The sequence below is a fragment of the Theobroma umbraticum genome, unplaced genomic scaffold (genome assembly GCF_002168275.2).
Source record: "Theobroma umbraticum cultivar Fairchild unplaced genomic scaffold, ASM216827v3 scaffold_147.0, whole genome shotgun sequence".
NCBI lineage: Eukaryota > Viridiplantae > Streptophyta > Magnoliopsida > Malvales > Malvaceae > Theobroma > Theobroma umbraticum.
The window spans coordinates 10003999-10029711 of NW_018397259.1; the positions used below are offsets into that span (position 1 = coordinate 10003999).

At 35.5% G+C, this 25713-nt stretch overlaps 6 protein-coding genes and 1 pseudogene across 8 annotated transcripts; 3 read left to right on the top strand and 4 right to left on the bottom strand.

Annotated features, from left to right (window-relative positions):
• The first annotated feature begins 1814 nt into the window (after positions 1 to 1814).
• LOC110415844 (pseudouridine synthase and archaeosine transglycosylase (PUA) domain-containing protein) lies at positions 1815 to 5203 on the top strand. 2 transcript variants are annotated; one of them, XR_002445121.2, is made up of 8 exons: positions 1815 to 2019; positions 2974 to 3055; positions 3165 to 3232; positions 3340 to 3437; positions 3783 to 3919; positions 4017 to 4071; positions 4405 to 4468; positions 4878 to 5203. XR_002445121.2 is itself a non-coding variant. In XM_021427597.2 (8 exons), exons 1-8 carry the CDS (start codon positions 2009 to 2011, stop codon positions 4893 to 4895), a joined length of 546 nt encoding a protein of 181 aa, XP_021283272.1. In that variant the 5' UTR covers positions 1816 to 2008; the 3' UTR covers positions 4896 to 5203. The 2 variants fall into 2 exon arrangements, 1 of the variants encoding a protein (XP_021283272.1); XM_021427597.2 differs by having other exon boundaries at positions 1816 to 2019; positions 4004 to 4071.
• A 579-nt stretch (positions 5204 to 5782) lies between these two features.
• Positions 5783 to 7677, top strand: LOC110415843 (Ribosomal protein L18e/L15 superfamily protein). The gene is made up of 5 exons (XM_021427596.2): positions 5783 to 5934; positions 6029 to 6118; positions 6210 to 6338; positions 6446 to 6628; positions 7305 to 7677. Exons 1-5 carry the CDS (start codon positions 5932 to 5934, stop codon positions 7461 to 7463), a joined length of 564 nt encoding a protein of 187 aa, XP_021283271.1. The 5' UTR covers positions 5783 to 5931; the 3' UTR covers positions 7464 to 7677.
• Positions 7678 to 8098: 421 nt separating this feature from the next.
• Positions 8099 to 9573, bottom strand: LOC110415840 (alpha/beta-Hydrolases superfamily protein). The gene is made up of 3 exons (XM_021427591.1): positions 8902 to 9573; positions 8575 to 8816; positions 8099 to 8463 (listed from the first exon to the last, which is right to left on the bottom strand). The coding sequence occupies exons 1-3, from the start codon at positions 9364 to 9366 to the stop codon at positions 8217 to 8219; spliced, it is 954 nt and encodes a 317-aa protein (XP_021283266.1). The 5' UTR covers positions 9367 to 9573; the 3' UTR covers positions 8099 to 8216.
• A 2599-nt stretch (positions 9574 to 12172) lies between these two features.
• On the bottom strand, positions 12173 to 14557 carry LOC110415842 (uncharacterized). Of its 2 annotated transcripts, none has more exons than XM_021427595.1 (6): positions 14242 to 14557; positions 13426 to 13501; positions 13290 to 13352; positions 12853 to 12897; positions 12721 to 12777; positions 12173 to 12579 (listed from the first exon to the last, which is right to left on the bottom strand). In XM_021427595.1, exons 1-6 carry the CDS (start codon positions 14469 to 14471, stop codon positions 12487 to 12489), a joined length of 564 nt encoding a protein of 187 aa, XP_021283270.1. In that variant the 5' UTR covers positions 14472 to 14557; the 3' UTR covers positions 12173 to 12486. The 2 variants fall into 2 exon arrangements, with proteins under 2 accessions (XP_021283270.1, XP_021283269.1); XM_021427594.1 differs by having other exon boundaries at positions 13426 to 13504.
• A 1029-nt stretch (positions 14558 to 15586) lies between these two features.
• LOC110415835 (putative pectinesterase/pectinesterase inhibitor 28) lies at positions 15587 to 18005 on the bottom strand. Its single transcript, XM_021427587.2, has 2 exons — positions 16659 to 18005; positions 15587 to 16572 (listed from the first exon to the last, which is right to left on the bottom strand). Exons 1-2 carry the CDS (start codon positions 17767 to 17769, stop codon positions 15818 to 15820), a joined length of 1866 nt encoding a protein of 621 aa, XP_021283262.1. The 5' UTR covers positions 17770 to 18005; the 3' UTR covers positions 15587 to 15817.
• A 1562-nt stretch (positions 18006 to 19567) lies between these two features.
• On the top strand, positions 19568 to 20347 carry LOC110415841 (uncharacterized). The gene has a single exon (XM_021427592.2). The coding sequence runs from the start codon at positions 19568 to 19570 to the stop codon at positions 20345 to 20347; it is 780 nt and encodes a 259-aa protein (XP_021283267.2).
• A 2234-nt stretch (positions 20348 to 22581) lies between these two features.
• On the bottom strand, positions 22582 to 24347 carry LOC110415836 (pectinesterase pseudogene; annotated as a pseudogene).
• Between the last annotated feature and the right edge of the window lie 1366 nt (positions 24348 to 25713).

The following is a 25713-nucleotide window of genomic DNA, read 5'->3' on the forward strand; positions in this document are numbered from 1 at the left end:
AAGCTCAAGCTAGCCATTGAAAGCAGAGGAGGGTAGTTGAAGGAAATGAAGGAAAGTGAGGAAGGAGCTAGCACTTGAAGCAATTAAATGGGGGTGCTGTTCCAGAGTCAGGATATTTGTGTTCGTACTGAGGTAGGGGGAGATAAATCTTTTGCACCGTATGATTCCGACACCAAATCCATGTCTTATTTTGCCACGTTTTGGTCTGCAAATCATTTCATAATATCTACTTTCGTTGATCAGGACAGATGTCGACCACCTTGTAGTTAACATGACTTATCTGTCTTGACATGCTTTTTCTAACTTCCATTTCCTTTTGAATGTATGTTCATTTCAAAGAGAAAATCAAGACCAAAAGTTGGGAGTTCGGTCCTCTTGCATATGCGTTACCTACTTTGGCGGTGAAAGGTCTGTGGATTATACTAAAAGATTCCATACCAATCACAAGTTTCTGTCCTAACCCTTCTCTTCTTTTTGGTAAAGGGCGCCCTCGGTGAAGACAAAGTTGTATCCGAGTTTTCATACAATTTAAAACGCGAAGACAAATACGTATACCTCTTATAATGATGAAAAGTTTGGATTATCCGAGTACAACTAACATGGTCTATGCCTAATTTTTCTTAACACGTGTTATCTCGATAACCAGACATATATCTAATTCAGATATATACAGTTTTCTAACCTGAAATCGGAAAGGAAAAGCATTTGAGGAACCTATAATAGACGTGACACAAGGCATGTCTACACTCTTAGGGTTCTTCAAATTGTGTAAGTCAATATCAAAGACAGGTAAGCCAAAGTTTTTGTGAATGTTGATGTGATCCTTGAGCTGCTAATAACCATTAAACAAAAATTTATTTAGGCTTTAAACCTTCACCGGGACTGTCTTCATCACTATGTTGGTGGCATGTTAATTCTATCATTTTTTATGTCTATAGTATCGACATGTCAATAATAAAAATCTTATCTCGAAACGTAATTGTTCGATTTTAATTATTTATAAGAGTTATTTTTTATAATTAGTCGGTAATTTTTTTAATATGAAGTTCATATTTGAAAACCCGAAATCATCATTTTTCAAGTCATAAAAAATATTTATTGAATATTATTTTTCATTTTACAAAAAAAAGTTAAATAATCTAACTTCATAAATTTTAATCAAAATTTTAAATAAATTTATTAATTTTTAAAATAAACACTCTATCTAAAAATACAAATATTGTTAGTAGGGATTAAGAAAAGATTAAAATATATATATTTTTATTAATTTAAAAATTATTATTATATTTTTAAAATATTAAAATTTAAAAAAGATATGAATCAAAAAAGAGAGCACCCAAGGGAACACCATATCGGTGCTCCCAACAGAGGGGAGCACTTGTGCTCTTAAGATCGGGACTCCCCAAGGAGCACTCTGCAAGGGAGCTTGAGTGCTTCCCATCTTGGAGGGGTTTTTTCAATTAATAAAAAAGTAAAAAAATTATATAATAATAATTTTAAAAATTAATTAATAGTAAAATTTTTTTTTTTTTATTATCACAGTTAACGAAAATATTAATGATTGATTAACGGTTAAACTTATGTATCTAATAAAAAATATTTTTTTAAGGCAGGATATTTATTTTAAAAATTAATATATTTTTTTATAATTTTGATTAAAATTTAAAAGTAAGAGTATTTTATCTCAAAAATAGTTATGATTTGAATTTAAAATGAGCTACTTTGGGCTATTTTTGGGCCTGCTAGAGGCCCATAAAGATTCAATTAGACAAAACCGAAGCCCAACCCAAGTGCCTTTCTTCTTCTCTCGTTTTGGGTCTGATGACACAAAGCAGTAAGCTTCGGCGAAAGACGAAGATTGGCTTGATACCAACGCGTGGGGCGCGGCTGAAGTGCGAACTATTTGTACTGACTCCATATAGTTAAGTGCTACAGCCAGCGGCAGAGGTTTTGAGATCCCAAACTCAGATCCTCATTCAAACCATTTGTTTTTGCAGTTTTCACCAAGATGTTCAAAAAGTAATCTTCTTTCTTGGTTTTTTTTTTTTTAAGGTTCTGAGTTTTGCTTTAAATGTTGCATTTGATTGAGGATGTTTGCTTATCTCTAGTTGTCTTTTTGTTTCTGGGTGGAAAGAATTTTTTTTTTGAACTTTTCAACTGGTAATATCTTTTTCTTTGCATGATCAAGAACTGGAATTTGTTTTGGCTCAGACACTTTAAAGTCCTGGGAAAGACTGGGATTTGTTTAATTGGGTTATATAATTACATCTTCTTGGTGTTACTAAGCAATGGAGAAAATTTTTGGTTGCTGTAATTGGGTTTTGGAATATATATTCTTGGTGTATCTATGCAAGCTTTTTAATGCTTTGAAGGATAGGTAAAGCATTGGGCAAGAATTGGTTTGCAGCTTTGCAAGAATTGTTTTTGTTCTGCGGAAAGATAGCTAAATGAGGAAGCACCTTATATTGATTTTTTTCGTTTTTGATAACATTGTTCTATAGTGAAGGAGCTTTGCTAATATGAGAATGCTTTGGATGTTCTTATATATAGATATATTGAGCTGGTGTACAATTTTTAAGATTTTGGTAAGCTGGCATAGAACATGTCTTTTGGAAATATATTATGTGCCCGTTGGTCTTGCCATTTAAGGGTAGTAAACCTTGCCTATGAGTTGATTACCTGTTTTTTTTTTTTTTTTGAAAATAAGTTGATTACCTGTTTTCGTTACATGTTATGGTTAATCATGCTTTTCCATAGGTGATAGTAGGTGAGTGATTTGCATGGACAAACTGTGGATTTTAACAAGTTTTTGACCATTTGCAAGAAGTATAACCGTTGAAATTACTGACAGCTAAGATCATTTGATGAATACTTTATGTTAAGGGTATCATCAATGTTTTAATTTGATGTTTGAGTTATGTTTAGTAAGCATCGCAATTTATTCATATTTTATAAATGTTTGTTGTTTTGTAGGTTTTCATCTGAAGATGTTTCTTCACAAAACCAAGTCAAAGCATCTGTGCAACGAAAAATTCGTCAAAGCATTGCAGAGGAGGTATAAAACTACTTTGTGATTATTTTGGTTTTACAAATTGTCATAACAGTTGAATTCTGAAATTACTTCACATTATTGTTTTGTTTATTGCATTGATGCATTTATGCAGTACCCAGGACTTGAGCCAGTTTTGGATGATTTGTTGCCAAAGAAGGCCCCGTTAATTGTTGCAAAATGGTTTGTTGCTCTTTTAATATTGCTCCTGCAAGTTAGATCTTAATCAAACGTTTGTGTCCTAGCATGCATACCTGAGACATGATGCTCACAGTTTCACTCTTTTGCAGTCAAAACCATTTAAATCTGGTTTTGGTGAATAGTGTTCCACTATTCTTCAATATTCGTGATGGACCGTACATGCCTACCCTCCGACTCCTTCACCAATGTAAGTTTTTCTTCATTGTACCTTTCATAAATTGTAGCTCTGCTACTTCTTAATTGGTTATTTTTCTAAAGTGGAATGATGCTTCTTCCATGAGGGGCTTATTTTGATCCTTATTTATTTGAGTGATATTTAGACTAAATAATAGGATGACTTTGTAACTGATTATCTGATTGTTTCTTAGCTCTGGTGAACTATAAATATCTAACCAAGATAATCTCCATTCTCTTCTATAATATTTTGTGATATACTCTCATATGTAGACATCTGTTAACTTTGTTGTGCATTTTAAGTGCACCCCATCATTATCTAAGTCAAAATATAACCATCTGTATTTTGGCTTTGCAGATCCAAACATAATGAAAAAGTTGCAAGTGGATCGCGGTGCGATAAGATTTGTCCTTGCTGGTGCTAACATAATGTGTCCTGGTCTTACATCCCCTGGTGGTGCTTTGGATGATGAAGTGGATGCAGAAACTCCTGTGGTATTAATCACCTTCTATGTCTCAGTCCATATGTTTCTGTTTTACATTTTCTCAATATCTGATTTGTGAAACTAATCCTTTTAGGCGATAATGGCAGAGGGAAAACAACATGCTCTTGCTATTGGCTTTACCAAAATGTCAGCTAAAGACATGTGAGTTATTCTAGTCCTTTCTGAGCATTACAGGTAAATGGATTACCAAACTTGAATTGAAGAGCCAAGTAACTTCTACCTCCTGGCCCAAAGGAGAGTAATGTGGCAGAGAACATGGCATTACTTAGCTATGCTAGGCTGCAGTCTGTTGTTTCATCATACCTCTTAGTTTTAAAATTTTTTTTCTATGTAGTTCTTATCCTCTGCTTACATGCTTTCTGCTTCCAAACTGACTAACACCTTGCTAGCTAAATGTTGTTGTTAGGCCATAATAACTATGTCTTCATTCTTTTTTACTCTGATTAACAAGTTGTGCTTTTTATTGGTTTGCAGAAGGGCAATCAACAAGGGAATTGGGGTAGACAACATGCATTATCTTAATGATGGTCTATGGAAGGTGTTTATACTTAACTATGTTGTTTTTGGAAGTTATTTATAGTTTAATTGTATGTTCAATTGAATATCCTATGTCTGGTAGAAGCATTCGCATGTCACCAATGTCAAAATATTTGATTATTCCTAACTTTTTCTTTCTTTGGTGCTAATTTATTGCAACGCGCATGAAGTAGGTATTCAGATTCTGAATCTTGCGTATTTCAGCTTAGCTTATATCACCTATTATTTCCCATGGTTGTGTAATTGATCTTATGCTGGTAATTCTGCCATAAGTTGGAGTATATTTCGTATACTTGACTTCGAACAGCCTTTTTTGGCTAACAATATACCACCACCTTGTTGAAATTTTTAAAATATTAGGTTACTTTCGAAGTTGAAATAAATCATGCCTTATTTTCTCATATCTCCAGATGGAGCGGCTAGAATGAGCATCTTCCAGGAACAACTGCTGTGCCAGCTATGAACAAGTTAGAGAGAGTTGAAGAAAGAAGTTACATAATCGTGGTTCGGCCCTGCACTGCAGTTTTGCTCTCTTTTTGGCTGTTTATATCCAGCTGAAGGAATTACTTTAATCCATGACTCTTTTCCCTTATGTTAATGTATGCTGTAGAGAAATCTTGTTTTCAATATAAATCAGTGCTTTGATCAGGTTATTATTGCATATTTCGTGTAATTTGGCAAATATTGGAACAGGGTTTTGCAATGAATGCCAATTAAACCATAAGACTTTTTTGCATCTCCTCCATCTGCAACAATTTGGATTGAAACAAAATGGCTGCTAAATGTTTGTTTGTGTTAAGGCTGTGATGATCTCTGCTCAGGCCTTTATCTCATCAGGTAGGACCCCTTCCATGTTATGCAGCTCTTCAATCTAAAGCTAACTGCTTTATGTCATCTTTTTCTTTCCCAGAATCCAAAGTATGGCTGAGGATTTTGGAGTGAAACAAAAGAAAAAGAGATTTGTGATATACCAAAAACTCCTCCATTTGTCTTGCATGGATTACACTATGTCCTCACCACCTTGCAAACTTGAATAATTATATACTATCGATATTCGATATAATGTCTCGATTTAACAATTATGATTTAAACATTGATTAACCATTCATCTATAGTTCAAAAAATAAAAAAACTCAAAGCTTGAATTAAAATAATTAACTGCAAAAATGAAGGAAAATAATAAAAAAAAACCTTTTCTTTATAGTAATTGATCAATTGGGAGCCGCAACGCATACAATAATTGGGCTGCCCATAATATCAATCAACTTTGTGGATAACACGTGTAGGGTATAAAGAAAGGACCACCATCTAAACCAATAAGCCCAACCGCAGCAAGACAAAACCTAACCTGACAACATAAAATGCCCTTCAAAACCCTAGCCCTCTCTTTCATTTCTTGTTCAGCGTGTCTTTCTTCATCATTCTCGGCGCCTCCCCACTGCAAACCACCAAAATCCTTCGGCAATGGTCTCTTCCCAGATTTCCCAGATTTTTCTTTGTCTTAACAAGCAACGAAACAAAGAAAGTTCTAATCTTTCCTTTTGTTTTTGTTTATTAACAGGGGATCGATTTAGTTGCAGGAGGTAAGAGCAAGAAGTCCAAGAGGACAGCCCCCAAATCCGATGATATTTACCTCAAACTCCTCGTCAAGGTCTCACTTTTATGTTCCATCATGCATAAAAATGTTTTCATTTTTTTTTCAATAAATTATCTAAATTTTTTAATTTTTTTGGGAGTTATAGCTGTATCGTTTCCTTGTAAGAAGAACTGGGAGCAAATTCAACGCTGTGATATTGAAACGCTTGTTTATGAGCAAAGTTAACAAGCCTCCACTGTCCCTCTCTAGGCTTATTGAGTTCATGAAGGGAAAGGTATTTTTTTATTTATTGTATTTATATTTATCTGAGCTTTTTTAGGACCTTCAAATTGTTATTGCTTTGGGGTTTAATTCGTTTATATATATATAAATTAAATGTAGGAGGATAAGATCGCTGTGGTAGTTGGGACAGTGACAGATGATATAAGGGTTTATGAGGTTCCAGCTTTGAAGGTTACAGCTCTTAGGTTTACTGAGACTGCTAGGGCTAGGATTGAGAAGGCTGGTGGAGAATGCTTGACTTTTGACCAGCTTGCTTTGAGGGCTCCTTTGGGTCAGAACACGGTATGATATTCTTTTGCTGCAATTCTTTGGCTGTTTTCAGGCATTAGTTAGTCCTTGGTATTGTTATTTTTGTTCAAATATAGATGTTCATTTGGTTGATTTGTTATTGATCTCTTTTGGCGCTTGATTTCTGCTTTTTGTCAAATTTTGGTCTCTACTTTTTCCATTTTGTTAAAACTTTTTGCAATTCAATTGCTGATGATATTTTCATGCACCATCCAACACATAAAACTAGTTTTCTAGAGAACATATAATATGTGGAAGCTGATCTCATTACAATGTGAATGTAGTGTGTGAGAGTTCCTTTGTGAGTATATGGATGATATGTTTCTTTTAATTAATTTACTAGTAAATTCTTTGTTTGATTCTACTTCAATGTTTTTATTTTAGTTTCATTTGAAAGTCAATTCAACTCAGTTGAGCTTTTCTCCATCTTGTGTGTTTCACGTTTTACAAACATAGAATTTGATGCAACTTTTGAATAGAATTGAGATATGTTCTGCTGGGTCGATTCTATCTTGTTAAATGTTTTCGTATTTAGCCTAAATCCAGAAGTGAAGTCCACATAGTCTTGCTTGCCTTGAAGGAAATCTGTCTGCTTTCTTTTACTATTTGTTGCCTTATGGAACAAAACCATTCTCTGTATTTCTAAGAACTACTTTGGGTGGAATTGCAGGTTCTCCTCAGAGGTCCAAAGAATGCCCGTGAAGCAGTTAAACACTTTGGTCCGGCTCCTGGTGTGCCTCACAGCCACACTAAGCCATATGTGCGCTCAAAGGGAAGGAAGTTTGAGAGGGCTAGAGGAAGAAGGAACAGCAAGGGATTTAGGGTTTAAGATGACTTTAGTATTTCATTGTGAGGCCTGTCTGTCATTTATTACTGCAAACCAAATTTTGCTAGACTTTAGGTTTCTCTGTCAGTTGTTTACTTGCTTATGTTTACTTCATGTTCCTGAATTGTTTAATGGCCGGTTTGAGGATCAATCTTTCCCATGCTACAAAGTCGAGTGTGTTTAAGCATTTTAAATCGAGATATATTTTACTATGGAATTATTCTCTGGTTAATGCTGCACTTATTATTGGGATTGTAGTCAAGGTGTCTATACTGACTTTTCTCCATTAGCCACTCTTGCACTGAACCAAAATTAGGTGCAGTTTTCTGTTGGAAAACCTAGCCATGTATGCTCAGATTGTAAACCATATCAGATCCAGAAAGTAGGGAGTTTTGCACTTTCATTCCAGGATAGGTTAGCCTACTCTTAATCTTTCTACAGTAAACAGAGGAACCATCCATGCATCTCTGATGGAAAACAAAATATATTGGATGTTTTAACATGAATAATGCCAGAATTTGTACGGATAAGCTTTGTCAAGGGGAACAGATTTCTTGAAATTGCAGCAGAATGGGTAAACATTTTACCAGAAGTCTGAACTCAGTTCATTAACCTCAAACACGAGACATGGTCAAATTTCTGATAAGAGATAACAAGGCCGATTTGAGCTCATGAGAGTTGAGAATTTATTCATTTCTATCTCGTGAAAACCACACTAAAAGCTGACAAGTAAAAGAGTAGATAAACAAAGCTAGATCAGAATTTTTTTATGAAGTCATAAATAAGAGAGTTAATCTCCTCTGCTCTTTCTTGGTTGATGAAATGACCAACCCCCTCCATTACCACAACTTCATCTAACAGAGGCACGTCTCTTTTGAAACCACCACTTTGTACATATTCCTTGATCCCGGGGGTAGTGTAGACGCTGTCAAGATCCCCCACAATGAACTTCACCGGTACTTTCACTTGTACGTTAGTCCATGGTGCTGTCAGCCCCCAATTTCTGCAGCAAACAGAGAGAAATCAAACATGAAAAAAAAAAAAAAAGTGTAACTCGGATGTTTTACCATAAAGAAGACCAGAATTCGATGAAATTTTTTTCCTGGTAACGTACAAATCTAAAGCTCTGTAGTAGTTCAACCCGCCAGTGAACCCGTTCTGATTGAATTTGTTGGCATAGTAGCTAAGATCTTCTTCTGAGAACCAAGACGGTAAGGTCACTGGGGTATCTGGTTTGATACCGAAAGCATTGTCTTTAGGCAGGCTAGGGGGTCCTGGTTCCCGACTGGAAAGAACTTTCTTTAGCACTTCTGAAGTTCCAACATGAGCAATCTCTGCTTCAATCTTTCCAGGTTCCTACAACAAGATTCAAGAATATCTCAGTTGTTTATATTCACCTACATACCCATAGCAAGGATCTGTAAATGTAAGAAACAAACACCTGAAATCTGCAAATATAATAGTCCTCTCCAAAGAAGAGTCTCATGCTCTCCACAGGCTTCATCTTTGGTTTTCTTGGCATGAATGGGACGCTAAGGCACACGAAAGCCTTGACTCTATCGGCCCGGAACATGCAGAGGTACCATCCGATTATAGCACCCCAATCATGAGCAACCAGAAACACCTGCTCTACACCGAGAGAGTCAATGAGTGCAATGAGGTCACCAACGATGTGCAGGCAAGTGTAGCTAGTGATACAAGTTGGAGCTTCAGTGTCGCCATAGCCACGAAGATCTGGTGCAACAGGGTGGTATCCGAGTGAGCTTAAAGCAAGAATCTGATGCCTCCAAGTGTACCAAAGTTCAGGGAAGCCATGGAGGAAGAGGATCACCGGTCCTTGCCCTTTTTCTGCTACATGCATTGTTATCCCATTGACATTCATCATCCTGTGCTGTATTCCTTCCATCTCTCTCTCTCTCTCTCTCTCTGATATTTTTCTCTTCACCGAAGGTGATGGTACCAGATATACAAAGCAAAAAGCGAGAAAGGTTTCCAAGGTGGGAGTTATTGGGCTGTCGGGGAGTAAATGTAGGCAACGGAAAATGTTCAATACTTACGTTACTACTTCGGGAATAGGCTTTGCTCGACTTTCGAAGGCCAGGATTCCTTTGGTCCAAAGCATGCAGGCGTAAATGCTAAGCACAAACTAGCATTGCTTCTTTTCCTTCACAGTAGAGATGATGATTCTCAGGCGATTGGGTTTTGCTAACTTGCACACCCCGTGATATATTTCCTTCTAGCCGTTTTAGGGTAAGAAATTGGTAAAGATCATATGACTTCCATGGCTATTCTGCTGTCTTTGAGGTGACAAAGACCTGCAAATCTGATTCCCGTCGAGCTGTAAGGGTTTATATCTAGTATTCACATTTTTTTTTTCATGATACAACAATTATTCCCTGAAGAATATGAATTAAGATTGGACCAGCTGCAACATATTTATTGGTTCTTTAAACAAATTAAAGAATTGAGGTGCAATATTCATCATGAAATCTCATATTAAATAGATAATCGAACGGTTTTGAGTTTATAAATGGGAATATTATTCACTCCCATAAGTTAATATTTTTGAAAAGAGAGTAATGATTCATAGACCAACTCAAATTTGATTTTGATGTTAGGTCAATTACTTCGATAAAGTAAATAAGGTGATTCAATTCTCAATTAACGTATAGTAAATTTAAATTTAAATGAGAGAGAATATTACCAAATCTTATTTTATATAAACAAAAATAAAATTTTTAATTTTATAAACATGTATGTTTCACATGTCAATAAATTAATCATTTGAAAAGAAAATAATAATCTCGTAACATTAATAACTAATTGATGAATAAAGGTTAAATTGAGAAGTTAATTATTGAGCTTTAAATGAGAGGTGAGCATAACGTCATTTGAAATTTAAACTTAATTACTTTGTAAACAGAAAAGAAACATTGGGACCTACTCTCCATTGCCAACAGGCAAGAGGAGGAAAGGAATTGCCTAAACAGCATTCAGTGGGTTGGGTGGTGAAGGAGTAGTCCCTCCTTCCTTTTGAGTGAATGCCAGAGGCAATTCACATCCTCAACTAACCCCAAGGGGAGAATCTTAAACTCTTTTTAACAATTTATGATAGCAGCCCATAACTAAAACCTACCTTATTAATAAATCCTTAATAATGCAACCGTAACAACGCAGTGAAACTCAACCAATCATACGAGAAGAACATGAAAATCACATTCCTTTCTGGACTTTTTCTCCCATTTCTCACAATCAGGCCACATTCAATCCTTTGATAGGCCAAAACGTACAGCACCCCGATGCCCTGATTCGGTCACTCCCCAAACTTGAAAAACTAGATTGCAGCTTTGGGTTCTAATTTCTAAAAGCTATGATGCTCTTAATGCCTGTGCGGTTGCTGGCATGGCTCTGCTGCAGGGCCATGTAAACCTAGGATTAAGGTAAAACCAGGTCATATCGAATATGAACAATGTCTTTAGCCTGCATATAACATCTGGTAATCTCTTCTTATATCTTTTTGTCCAAAAATCAGTGACAAAATATATTGATAAATCATAGTATAATGGCAAATTTAGTATTAATTTCTTCATTTTGCTTCGTCAATCTTAGGCTTGCCGTGGTAAACATCTGTCCAATCTGTGATTCACCATTTTCTTTGCTTTGCTTTCAGTTTCTTGTTTCCCTGATTTCTAAGCTCAATCTCAATTTAATATGCTCTGCTTTTTTCTCTGCTCAAACTCCAAAAGGAAACGCCAGAAAGAAACCCTTTTCCCCCAGAAAACTCTGCACTTTCGAAAACCCAGAAAACCCTTCAGTTCCAAAAACCCAGAAAACGTCTTTTCAATGAGAGAATGTAATCCAATAACATTGGAGCACATCTCCATGAACAAACAGGGAGAAGGCTCAAGCAGAAAGGATCAAAAGTAAATTTTTTGCTTTACGCACAGATAAAATCCTAGGCATCATTCACTGAGACAGTGGATTCCCAAGAAGAACTATGTGCGAACAAAAACATAACCCAAATCTTACAGTTGAAAAAAAAATGATCTTTTCAAAAGTTTCAGAACTTCAGGGCGGCGTCTACAAAGATTTTCAACAAAGATAAACCCTAACCAAGAAAATAGTGCACTGGTTCTGTTCTGGCCTTCAGACCACCCTTATATTGGTAAAACCAGGACATGCTTAATGACTGTAATACCCTCGTTTGCGCTCTTTTATTTCTGTATTCTTTTCCGGTCATCGCACAGGCATAAAAAATGGCTCGGATGGGTAAAAATTAGTCTCTGCATCTGGTTTGAAGGGAGCAATTATATGAAAATCTTTCTGTTACTATTAAGCTTTGAGGATTAAGGGTTCTTAACCACATCTATTTATCAACAAAAACTACTTTCTTTTGGACAAGTGTTTGACAGAAATTTAACATAACATGACGAATCCCAAACATATTTAGTTTAGCTCATAAGAAGAATAGTAAGAGACACTTTTCTTAAGTTATTCACTTGAATGAGTTAAGAGGGAGATAAAAGCCACCAATGTCTCTCATCTTTAAATCCTGTAAATTCAACTTACATTGGGTGTCCATGGGTTCGGTTTGTATAAATATGCCAACTTGAGAAATGATTTTCAACCTGCATATCGTGCAGGTTGACTAGCAACAGATTCACAAGGAACTTGTCAATTTGGAAATCATTGATGCCATAATCAAATAGATGTGGTGACAAGCTTCTCAAATACTCATCAAATATATAAAATTTGATCACATAAAGTCAATATATGAAGGAAAGCACCAAATCCATAAAATACAACACTGAGATTTGAGGAATTCATTATAAAATACAACTTCTCAAGGCTGAGGTTACCAATATTCTTACATCCCTCAGGACTGATGGAAAACATGACCTATGAGGGTGACTTCAAGCATAATAACCTGACCTTCAGAAAGATACTTGGACTTTAATCTGAGAAGGTCTAACGCAGTCCATTGATCTTACCTTCATAAGACAATTTGAACTTCAGCTGCATCAAGTCAATCAAAACTAGCGTTTAAGAACTTCAATAATTCATTTCGTTTGCTCTCGGCCGCTTTATCCTCCTTTGACTTGTCAAGTTTCAACAGAATCTAGAAAGAATACAACAACAACAATAGCAGAGTAAGAATTATCACATGTGCCTATATCACTATTTTTGGACAAAACATTTGAAACAACAGAAACCCCCATCCTCAACATAAACAAAAAGAACAAGAAGAAGATGCACTTGCCTTTTTGCCAGAGACAGCACTACGGCGTACACTATCATCCTTGTCACGCCCAAGAAACTGTATAAAGCATATGACGGTTAGTGTATGAAAGAGAGAGATGGCATATCATGAACCACAAGTGCAATGAAGTACCTTAGAAAGCTGCACAGGGCTGCTACTTCCCTCATCCTGCAGCTTCTATATATAGCTCCGATTGCCAGGACAAACCCGACCCAGAAAAATAATCCAAGTCAATTGCACCCAGTCATCATGTCACAGACCCCAGCTCCAATTTCAAAGAGCCAATCCATAGAACGGGCAGAAAGTATTATAAGCACCTCAGAAATGTCATGTTGGAAGCATTTTCAAACATAATGAATGCTGGAAACTTTGCTAGTTATCCATAAGATTTTAAACAATGAACCTAATGATTAAAAATTTTACTACTGTCCAAGCAGATGGATAAACAAGAAAAAATGAACAAAATCCCCAATAAAACCAACACTTTGCAAGTTGATAACTTAGACATGTATAAATAATTATACATTCATATGGAGGGAAGAATGCAAACATTGTCAATAGTGGCCTACCTCTTTAACTTTGTGCTTGGGACGTTTATGTCGATGACTCTTGCTCTGTTCTTTTTGCTTCGACTGAAATGCAAAATGGTAATAAAATGAGACACTGCATTAAAATGAGAAGAAAAATGGAGAGCCAGAGAATCACCTTCTTTGGCCTGTCACTTTTCTTGTGCCTCTTTGAATGATTTGACTCGTGCTCACTATCTGAAGAACTGTTACTTCTGCTATAATTCAGCAGCCATAAAATGTTAGGAAACTCATCAAACAAGTATACATGTGAAGCAGTGAAGGTACTTAGTGGGCAAAATACTAAATAACCAAATAGCAGCATATAATTTCCCGATCATCCAAGTACAAATATAAAGGTATTAAAAGATAACCTATAGAGGCAATCGTGAAGGCAAGAAATATAATCATGCATTAACCTTCACACAACAGAAATTCACACTTCCTTACCTTTAATGCACCGCATACTTTCAGATTTCATTTGTATAAAACCCATAATAATACAAATCAAAACCATTGTACTATTAACAAATTTCATCTGATGGCAACAAGCACAGGCAATTATATCCTTGATTGATAACCACAAGCATTAGATATACAGCATAAGCCTATAACTTTGATTAATTTTCAAGCGTCCAGCCCCATATTATAGTTAAAAAAATGTAAATATATTGACTACAACTCTTTACTCCCTACTCTTACTGTAACCAGCAAAAAATTGAAGTTAGAAACAAGATTAAGCAATTCCTCACAATCTTAACATGAGAAAAGAAAAAATAATGAAAAGGGTCACCAAAGAAAATTTCCAACTAAAATCCCAGATTAAAAAGGTCAAAATTTTTATGAAATCTTAGTTAAATCGCTTAATTGCTAATATTAAGCAGCAATTATAACAAATAATACAAAAGGATGATTTTTGTTTCCAGATAATTGATTTTCTCCTCTTTTTTTTTACCTGGTGTAATCGGAGTCGGAGGAAGAGTAAGAGTCGTCGGAGGAATGGCGGCGATGCTTTCGACGACGCCGTTTACCTAAGGAACGACTCTTCTTCCGGATCTTGAGAGAATCTCTGTCTCTGTCGCGGCGGTTGCTGCGATGACGACGCCGTTTAGCGTGAGAGGAAGACGAGTCGGACGAGGACTCTGAGGAAGAGTGGGAGGTAGCCGAGGACGAAGAGGCCGCCATCGTCGCACAATGGAGAGATTTGGGGTTTGAGATTTGGAAAACGTTTGGGAATAGGGCAAAACACTCTAATTTCACTAATATCTTTTTAATATAACTAAATAAACTAAATAAATATCTCTTTATTGCTTTCTTAAAGGGCAAAAAGGACTAAAAAGTCTATTTCATCAATTTTTTTTTTAAAAAAAGTTTTATATTTTCTTAAATGGTACAAGCACTACAAAATATACAAGTATTTTCGATGGAAATTTTCGTTAAAAAAATTCGATATTTCATTAAAATATTTGTTTTGACAAAATTATTTCATCAAAAATATTTAAATCAATAATGTTATTTAGTCAACAATTTAAAAAAATTCATCAATACATCAATAATGAAATACCGATTTGTCTAAAATATAGATAAAATAATTTAATTCTTCTATTTTATGAAAATTAATTTTTAAAAATTTGAGTGAAGAATATCCTTGACTTGTTTATTTAGTGGATATATATGGTATGAAAATGTTATACTTAGAATTTTTTTTTTTACTATGATGGTTTATAATATATGTGTTTGACTAAGAAAAATTATGAATGAATCAAAATTTTAATTCAATGTATGTGATCATTTAATATATATATATATATCCATAAACAAATGAATTTGATAAAATTATTTATAGACTACTTAATTTCTCTTTACTTTTTACTACTTGTACAAAGCCTTTTATGTGTTGTTTTTTCCTTTTTTGTCTCTTTTATTTAAAAAACTCCATCTTAATCTTAATCGTGTGTACTATATATATTTATCAAGGCATGTATCATAATTTAATATATCATTGAATTCATTTGCATTCCCCTCAAAGCCATTATCTGTTTCTAATAACTTATCTAGGTTTCGGTTAATAAAAATAAAAGCACTTATTCTATTTTGCGAGTAAAATCTTCAATACATCGTGTTGATTAGGGAAAGGATCTTTAATATTGTTTAAAAAGAGAATAAATTTAAATAAAACTTTCTTGACCTTATTATAAATAAATCAATGTTGTTGGTATTGTGTTAACAAAAATAACATCTATCGATTGGTTCGATATTAATTTGAATATTTTTATAATTTTCACCTTGACCAGTGTCAATAGGGACAAAAATGTTAACATTTTCCTTTGATAATTAATCCTTTGAAATATTTTTTATAAGCATATCGTACATAGAGAATTTGAGAAAGAAAATCGAATGAAGCTGTGAAAGTCACAAAAGAAATGTTGATGATCTAACGACGTGTTTTTTTGTTTTTTTGGGGGTCAAAGTGAGATCTGTTCCTCGAGCTGAAACCTTGGGCTATACAACAAGCAGAAAGCTTAGCTTTCTCAATTAGCTACCCTCGAATTCGATCGCATTTTATATTGCGCTTGCACATTTGTTGAGTTAGTGCTGAAAAATCCTGGGGTGTAAGGCACTCTCCTAGGCTTTATCCAGGCGTCACCATTGATGAACTTTCCGGGTGTGAATCCGAATGCGATCGCCTGTGAAATTCTCTTAATCCCACGCCATGTGGCACGGCCTGTCTTGTTAGAGCCAGGGCCATGGTTGTTGAATTCTGAGTAGAAGGAAGTGTTCAGGCCCCAAGGACCATCCCAAATTGCCCACCCTTCGGGTTTGATCAGGTCATCGAGGTAAGACTCCATGATGATTGTCCTTGAGAAATTGCCCCATGGACGGCCGAGATATGTGGGGTACTTGTCCTTGACAGGAACCAGTTCAGGAGCAGCAGTGAAGGTGGAGTTTTGGATGACAATGGCTGTTGGTTGACGAGCGTCGGTTCTGCCTTGGGCGGTGACGATGCATTGCTGCCCATTTAGTGGAACACGGACCAGGAAAGTGCAGTTCTGGAAAACTGCGGCTGCATCGCCGAAGACGAAATCGATCGTTCCGGTGATGGTGCAATCACGGTAGAATTGGCGTTTGCTGTGAACGTAAAGGGTGTCCTGGTAGCCATCCATGGAGCAGTTATAGAAGACTGAAAAATCGGATATGACCAACAAAGCCACGGCCTGGAATTTGGCGGCTCCGGCTGAGTTCTCGAACCCAATGTTTTTAGCAAAGAAGTAGTCTCCATTAACAGCTGCATGCAAACATACCAATTTGTTAAACAAATGAAGAAAGAAAGGGAAACATTTCTCTTCGTGAAGCAAAGGCTTAGATTCATACCAACTGTAGCAGTCCTGAAGGTGGGAACACCATCAGCATTGTTGAGGTGGCCAGTGATACGGGTTTTCTCTTTACCATCTCCAATCAACGCCACATTCGTCATCTTGTAACCGAATTCGAGATTCTCCTCGTAAACTCCTTCCTTGATATATATCACGAAAGGCTTGGTAGCATTCAGGGGGATGCTGCTCATTGCAGCGTTGATGGTCGTGAAGTTTCCACTCCCGTCCTTGGCGACGACGATGTCAGCCTTGATTCTAGATGGATGAGCAGCCATGAGCCTCCGAACTCCAGGCTGAATCTCAAATTGGCCATGGCCAATAACAGGTGGCTCATTGTCTTGGAGTAGACGACGACGACGGCTCATGGGAATATCTAAATAGGTCGACCAGTCGCCATGGCCGAGAACAGGAAGGTTTTCCTGGAGCAGGCGACGATTTACACCTTGAATTTCTAATTGTTTAAGCACTGCAGACATCTCAGTGGCTATAGCAAGCCCATTTCTGCTGAGTTCCATGGAAACATTCAATGCCTTCTTCATTTTCTCTCCAGCGTTTGACGTTGTATTTTTGAATCCATCTAAGCAAGTCTGTTGGTTGGTGATGGTAGCACTCAACCAAATCTTTAAATCTGCCAACATTCTATCGAACTTGTTGATATCCAACTTATCAATCTGGTCAAATGATTTTTTGAGCTCCTTTATTGAATAGGTCATTAGTTGTTTACAGACATCTAGAGCTTTCTTCGTTCTTGGATCTTTCTCGAGATCCCGCAAGGTCGTAGAATTCTGGACAGCTTGAGATGCAAACTTCATTGCGGCCTTGAATGCTGCTTGGACAAGTTCTTTGATGTCTGTGGTATCTCCAGCTTCAGCACGGAGTTGCTCCTCGCATGTTTTCCTGAAATCTGTCGGTTGGCAAACGGATTTGATGGCCTTCACGGAGGCAGATACCTGAGAACTTTTACTGCTATTGCTGGTTCCATCATCGGAGCTGGTGTCATTGATGCTAACCCCGACTGTCACAGCAACCACCATGGCCACCAAGAGGAAAGAACAAACCGCAATGATCGCGATTCTCTTCTTCCTCTGTCCATCATCAGTACTTGCCATTTTCTAATATCTATATGAAGCAGCTCCTGATCAATACCTTTCAAGACAGGGAATTTCTCTCTTGAAAAAAAGAAAGTGAAGAAGAAGAATAAAAAATAAACCCACTTTCTTTTTTTTTTGTTCCTAGTTGATCATAAAGTCCCCCTATTAGGCACCAAGAGCTGCCCAAATGCAAACGAGAGGACAGCAAATTCGATGGCCAACTCCAATTCGAAGCCAAAAAGCCCCTCTGGAGTGTGATTCTTGATGAGTCTTATAAGAATTATAGGAAAGATTAATAAAAAAAAGCTTAAATGGTTTAGATTTTTGGTTATTTTTAGGTGCAGAAACATAAGGTTTGGAAGAGGCTTGGAGAGTCAAATCAATGACAAGCTACAAAATTGTCAAGCGTTTCCCAAAAATGAGAGGCTGCAAAAGCTATCTAAGCATTTTCCCTCTCTCAATTATAGTTAATTGACCATTGACCAAACAGGTCTCAATGGATTTGAGATAACTGTAATTAAGAAATCTATGGCTTTTAAGGAAACTGACAGCTCAAAGCCATGAAAAGCATTCTCTGCAATATCATCCACCCAGAGCATCTTTAATATTTTACCATAAAAAAAGATATATTTTTCCAATAAAACTAACTCCGTCAAACAATTTTCAATTTAAATTTGGACCAATCGTTTAGAGAAAAGTTAAAAAACACTTTATAACATGAATTTCACGGTTTGCGACAAAAATTTACTTTGTAATTAATAAGTAGTTAAGTCTCAATAATCATGATCATAAAGACAACAAAAATTCAAATAAAATTTCAACCAAGGCATGGTGTCACGAGGAAAGTATTTCTATCCCACAGACAGGAACGGGAGGTCCTAAACTCTTTATAAGTGGTGTGCTGCATACCTCCATAAGCGCGTTTATGAAAGAGAGAGTAATGACCTCGTGACAAGTAGTATCAGAGCAGACCAGACCTTATCTGACTCACTCCAAAGCACCCCGGCCAGGGGACTTAGGATAGGCAGGGTGGCCGACGACAACGAAGACGTTGCCGGAATCGGGTGGGAGAGAGTGTCACGAGGAAAATGTCTCTATCCCACATCAGATAGGAACGGGAGGTCCTGAACTCTTTATAAACGATATGTTGCACACCCCATAAGCGCGTTTATGGGAGAAAGAGTAATGACCCCGTGATAATGGAAACATGTTGGAGATATATATACACAATATATTTACATGTCCAATTTATTGATATATAATAATTTTTTACTTAAATTTTCATGAACATTATTACATGAACTCTCACATAACACTTACCAAACTTAATTGACAACCTGCATATATAATTCTATGAACTTTGCATAAACTTAATTTGTTAGCCTGCCTTTTCTGCTTCACCCCCTTAATTAATACTCACCATATCAGGAGTTAAAGATACAATGTACAGAATTCCATATGATAAATTTTTAAAGAAAATAAGAATTAAAGCAAATTACTTTTTGAGTGTGATCTTATGTTTTTATGTAGAAGGTTGTGACTATTTATTAATTACTTTTCTACTTATACTTGCTCATTTAGTTGAGAATATATTTGGAATAATTGTTATGGTAAACACTCTTCTGGTTCAAAATCTTGACAAGCTTAGTCATCTCTTTAATGCTTTCTGCTACAATGAGATATTCTACCATAATTTCAAAGATACACTTTCAAATAAACCCATCAATAAATAGAACATCTTCACTTTCCAATCTCCTCCAACAAACCAAGCCCTTTTTTTTTTCTCCAAAGACCCAAACATCAATCAAAAGCAGCCATGGAAACCCTTAGTGGCAAACCATGTTCTTCAGATACATCTAATATCTCAGCAGCCTCGGGAGAGAGTCAAAATAAAGGCGGTGGTATCGATGGAAACATGATGGCCAAACTGAAAGAGAAAGTTGTTGTTGTTCAGGAATCTCATGATTATCAGTCCAACCAGGTTAGATCAGGTCTGCACCTTTCACTCGGTGCGAAGTTTTCCGGAGATGAGATGATTCATGGCTCTGAGGTGGAACTCAAACTCTCTAGTATGGGTTCATCTCAAGCAAATAAGCAGCAGCAGCAGACCAAGTCGAAAGCTAGGGCTTTTACGTGCGGCTTTTGCAAGAAAGAGTTCTCCACCTCTCAAGCCCTTGGAGGGCATCAGAATGCGCATAAACAAGAACGTGCGATCGCCAAACGACGTAAAGAGTTGGATTCGGGGGCTTTGGGGCATCGACAGTACCCTTACTACTCTTATTCAAGCCTCTCTCAGGCCTCTCTCTATGGATCTTTCAACAGGGCTCTCGGGACAAGAATGGAATCAATGATTCATAAGCCTGCTCCTGCTTACCCTTGGACCACCCTGGGCTGCCGTTTCGGCCATGGAGGAATCATGATGGAGAACTTCCAGGCTCCGAGGAGTAGCACTTTGCCAACCATGGCTGCTGCGGCTTCAAGCATTGCAGCAAAGAAGCCAACAAGCAGCCGTGATTTTCTGTCAAAAATGGATCTATCAGAAAGTGATAATCGTCAGGATGATGATCCAGGACTTGATTTGTCTCTTAGGCTTTAATCCCTGTTTAGGGTTTAAGAGTTTATCAATTATCATTGTGATAATCAGATTTAACTTTCACTTCAGTATGAAGTTTATGTTTTATTAATTACCATTCTGATTTGGTGCATGTGGTTGAGGATTGAACTAAGCTTTTACCATTTATTTGAATTATGAACTCTAATTTGAATTAAACTCATATTCAACCATGAATTTTGTTTTTCACTAAATAATTATTATCTTATTGGTCATGCTTTTTTGATTCACAAGATACCCAACTAATAATCGATCGTAAATAAGCATGAAATATACTTGAAAGTGATTCAATTAGATGGCATGAGATACTCCTTAGAATTAATTTTGATTATTTTATAATAATTTGTGTATATATGTATATATTATTTGAGGTCAAGACTTCATTATATCTTTGACCATAGTTTAATTTTGATTAATGTTGACCCTAAATAATCTTTTGGTATTAATTTTTAGATTTGTTTCTTGTTTTTGATATTTCAAAGTAGTATTTATTGTTCAAAGGGATTTTATCATTTTTCATCTCTCTAGCTATGATTTATTAATTTTACAGCTAGCTCTTTTACATTGTTTCACATTTTTATATTAGATTAAATAGTTATTTTCAAATTTACATGTGGATTTAAAATTTGGCAACACTTCTCCCTATTTAAATTATTTGAAATTTATAAATTTTTCTAATATTCTATTTTTAATTATACAAATCTTTATCTTTTATTGAATTCGGTTCCTCATAATTGGATTTATTTAAAATATTCCCACTATTACTTATTAGTCGAAAAAGTAATGGAACAGAATCCAACTCATCTTTTACTCGAATTTTCGATATTTCCAGCTCATCTTTTATTAAAGATAATCAAATTTATGTAAGCCAAAAAAATTAATGATTATTTCAAAAAAAAGTTTATTGATAGAAGATCATGTCATTTTAATAAAACATAATCAACCTCATAATGCAATGCTTGATTTTCTTTTTTTTTTAATTAATAATTTGCTGAAAGGATGGGATTTGAATTTGAAATGGAGGGTTATAATTATAAATCAATAGGAACAATGCTTTTAAAATTTTGGTTAACAAGGGATATTTACTATATACTTATACCATTATGATCCAACTTAATTAATTTGTATTAAATTTGTTTAATTTCACCATTTGACTTTTTCATCTATATATATTCTCTATTATTTGGTAAGCAGAGCACAACTCATCTTTCTTTATTCATACTTTATGTAAATTAATTAAATTAATTAAAAATTTCTAAGAAGAAAGAAATCCTATTTAACATAAACTTTACTTCATATATTTGGCTCTTCATGTAGCATAAAATCAATTCTTTCTCAGTTTTTTGGGTACAAACTAAAATAAAATCATTGATAGGTCTTTAAATTCATGATTAAGATGTTGGGAATAGATAAAAAAAATTTGCATAACATTAAGCAAATAATTATTAAGATAAAAATATTGCTGGAGGTAAACAATTAAAAAATTTTTTCCTTTTAGCATAAGGATTTTAATTAAATTGAAAACAAAGTTTACGTTCATTTCTAAAGGAAAATATTAATTCAGCCGTTGGCTATGCAAGCAATGTTAATTGATTATTTTTCCTTTAATTAGACTCCACTATCCACAAAGAAAAGATTTGATTTCTCTCATCTCATTAAAAAAAATTAATAAAATAGATCATCAATTTTTTTTCTTTTGGTCAAAGTTAAAATTATTAGTGATCATAAGACTTTATTGGATTAAATTTTATCGAAGTTATGGATTTGTGATATTGAAATCATATTATTAGATACTTCCATTATCCTATTGTTTCTGTTTGATTTTTTTTATCAAGTGAACTGAATTTTGATAATTATTTTCTAACGTGTTATATAAAATTAAGATATAAAATAATATGTTCTGAAAAACTTGAAATTTAAAATTTGTAAATTTTACTTTTAAAAATTTTATAATTTAAAATTTTATTAAAAATAATGATCAAAGTTAAATTTGTTCAATCAAAAAATTTAATAAAGAACAAACATAATGAGACAGAGGGAGTAATAATTATTCAAAACATCTAATTAGAAAATACTAATAACATAGAGAAAAAAACAATCTTAGATAGTAAAATTTAACAACCAAAAGTGACAATTAATTGCAATTCAAAAATGGTGTGTCAGAAAAAAAAAATCAAGAGACAGATTAATAATAAAGCTGGAAATCAATGGGGTGTAATTCAATAATGCAAGCCCCCATCAAAAGGAACTCCTGTTGCAGGCAACCAGCTTTCACCTTGGATGAAGTTGGAAACAGTGAAGTTAGCAGCATCAATCTCATTTATATTCCCATGGAATCCAGGCCATCTAACTCTGGAATCAGTGTTTGATCCTGGACCCTTGTTCTTATACTCTGCATAGTAAAGCGTATCAAGTGCAAAATTTCCAGACCATTCACTCCAACCTGAAGGTTCAATCAGCTTGTCCATGAAACTTTGCATATAAACTGTTCTTGAATACTGCTTCCAAGGCCTTCCCAGGTATGTTTTCGTGGTCCCGTTAGTTGAGGCCAGATCATCAGCAGCTCTGATGACAGAATTGTGAATCGATATGCCTGTGTTTTGGTTAGGATCGATCCTTCCCTGTGCAGTAATGGTGTTGAATTGGTTTTCTAATGGCAGTCGAGGGTAGATGTTGCAGTTTTGGAGGACAACAGCAGCATTTCCGAATATGAAATCGATGGTGCCATAAATGTCGCAGTCTCTGTAAAATTGCCGAAGGGAGTGAGCGTATAAGGTGTCCTGGTATCCTTCGAAGCTGCAACTGTAAAACGTGGACATGTCAGCCCCATTCCGAACTGCGACAGCTTGGTGCTTGATAGGACCGGCTGTGTTGCGCAATGTTATGTTCACTGCAACAAATCCTTTCCCAACGACAGCTGCAGGAGAGTTTGTGATTCAATAAAAATGTGTTGTACGGAATATTTGCAAACATGATTGAAAGCTGAAATCTCTACATTACCAAATGTTGCAGAATTGAACGTGGTTGATCCATCGACGAAGTTGCGATTTCCAGTGATTACCGTTCTGTTAATACCATCACCGATCATCATCAGGTTCTGCTTCTTCTTTGGTATGCAAACGTACTCTTCGTAAACGCCAGCAACCACATAAATCACAAAGTATTGGCTGCTGTCACCGGTATTATCTGGTGCTGCGGCCACTGCGTCATTGATGGTGGTAAAATTGCCACTTCCATCAGGGTTTACAAGCACCACTTGACTCACTGAAACCCCTTCCCCATCTGTCTGAACATGCTTCTGTCCGCATGCAGATTCATAAATTGCTTGGTCATGGCTTGACATTCTCAAAGGTAAAGGAGCATTTCTACCATTTCCCAAATTGGAAAACACATAGTTTCTTCCTGTAAGCGATTTGGTAATGTCATGAATCCAACCCTGCCTGAAGAGTGCAAGAGAGACACTGTAGAACTTTGTTCCATTAGAGATAGATGGTAATAGACCATTCTTGATACTTGAAGCTGATGGTGTAGCCTCAAGCCCCTCCAGACAAGTTTGTACATTAGTTAAAACAGCGCTGAGCAAAGTATGCAAATCATCAGCCAGGAAGCTATCTAGACTGTCCTTAGAATTGATAGTTTCCAAAGTGTATGACAAGAAATCCACGTTCATCTCTGCCAGAAACTGGCAATCCTGGAGGGCCCAAATCGTGCTCAAGAACGAAGTCGAAGGGAGTCCGAGGAAATACTTGACCAAACCAAGAAAACTGTGAGCAGTAACTAAAGATCGATGGACTGCAAGCCTGCCATAGTCGAACATGGTGGTGAACTTGTTGGGGGGCAAAATCCATTTGCAGAAATCTGCATGTGGGGTGTAATTGCAGATGGATTCTGAGTTGAAAACTGAGGTAGGAAAGCTCGCAAGGGATGGGGAGAGGAGCATGAGGAGAAGAGCTATACTGCAAAGAGCTGAAGCCTTTGGAGCCATGGTCGATTTGTGAAACAGGCTTGGTCCCTTAGGCCTATATATACTAATCCTGAAACTCTGAAGAATAAATTAGATGATTGGTGAAACAAGCTTATTATTTTATCTTCTTTTTCAATTATTATTTGCGTTCTCATCTTGGAACAATGCATACAAGAGATTCATGAAGGTTTCCTGCATACAATAAGCATAAACGTGCAGAGCAATAATGACAAAACGAGGCTAACTAATTTGTAAAAATTAAGGTGTTTTAGCTTATGTCACGTCTCCTTGTTTGTTCATTGAACCATACGCCACATCTTGAGGTCAACACCCAAAGGTTTATTAAAGACTCCTATAACTTAGAAGTTGCATCCTCTTTTAATTTCAGAAACTAATTCATTTTAATACGAGGTAAACTTTCTATTATGATAGTTAAAACTTGTGCATAAAATATGAGACAGATTTATATATTAGTAAAATCATTTTTATTTAAATTTTTAAACACCTAAATTCATACTTTTTTATATTGTACATTTATTTTTTGTATTAAAAAGTATGTAACATTTATATTAAAAAAATTTAAAATTTTAATATAAAATATGTGAAAAAATCAAAGAGAGACAAAGGAAAAAAGACAAAGGAGTATTAATTAGTTTATAACATACATTTCAATTCAATGAGTTTAATAGAAAAATAAAGACACGAGTATCAGTTTTTTTTATATATTAAAAAATTATTTAATGAATATAATATATTACTCATATTGTAATTTTAATGGTGGTTTGAATAAACAAAAAGAAAATAAATGCATACAGATTAGCTTATGCCTCTCTTTTGAACCCTTTAGAGGAGGGCTTATACAGCATGAAAAACTTAGTTTATAAGTTATAACATAACCCAAAGTTCAACATATACAACCCAATCATTGAAAGTTCAAATATATTAAAAATCAAAAAGGATATTGCTCTAATACTAGAAAATCTTGGTTGTCTTATTGAGAACACCAATAAAATTAAAGTAAACAGCTCACAAAAAATCTTAGAGTTGGTGTGGTCCAAGATCAACTAGCACCAAATACTTGAGAGCACATCTCAGGCGATAGAGGTTAATCATGGTTTTGTTGGTTTTATAGGTATAGTCAGTTTCTTGACCTATGATTTAACATCTGAGATTTGTATTAGACAACCATCAATGGACATTTTAAAAAATTTTTGTATACGGTTCCTGTTTTTGCCTATGTAATTTTCTGTCTAGCTAGGCTTTTCGTGTAGTTATAATTGGGGAGGAAAGGATGATGTACACAGGGTTCAGGCTTTTGTATGTGAAACAAGGTTGATCTATTTGCTGCCCAATGATCATTGGTGGAAGGACATAAACCTTGAAAACT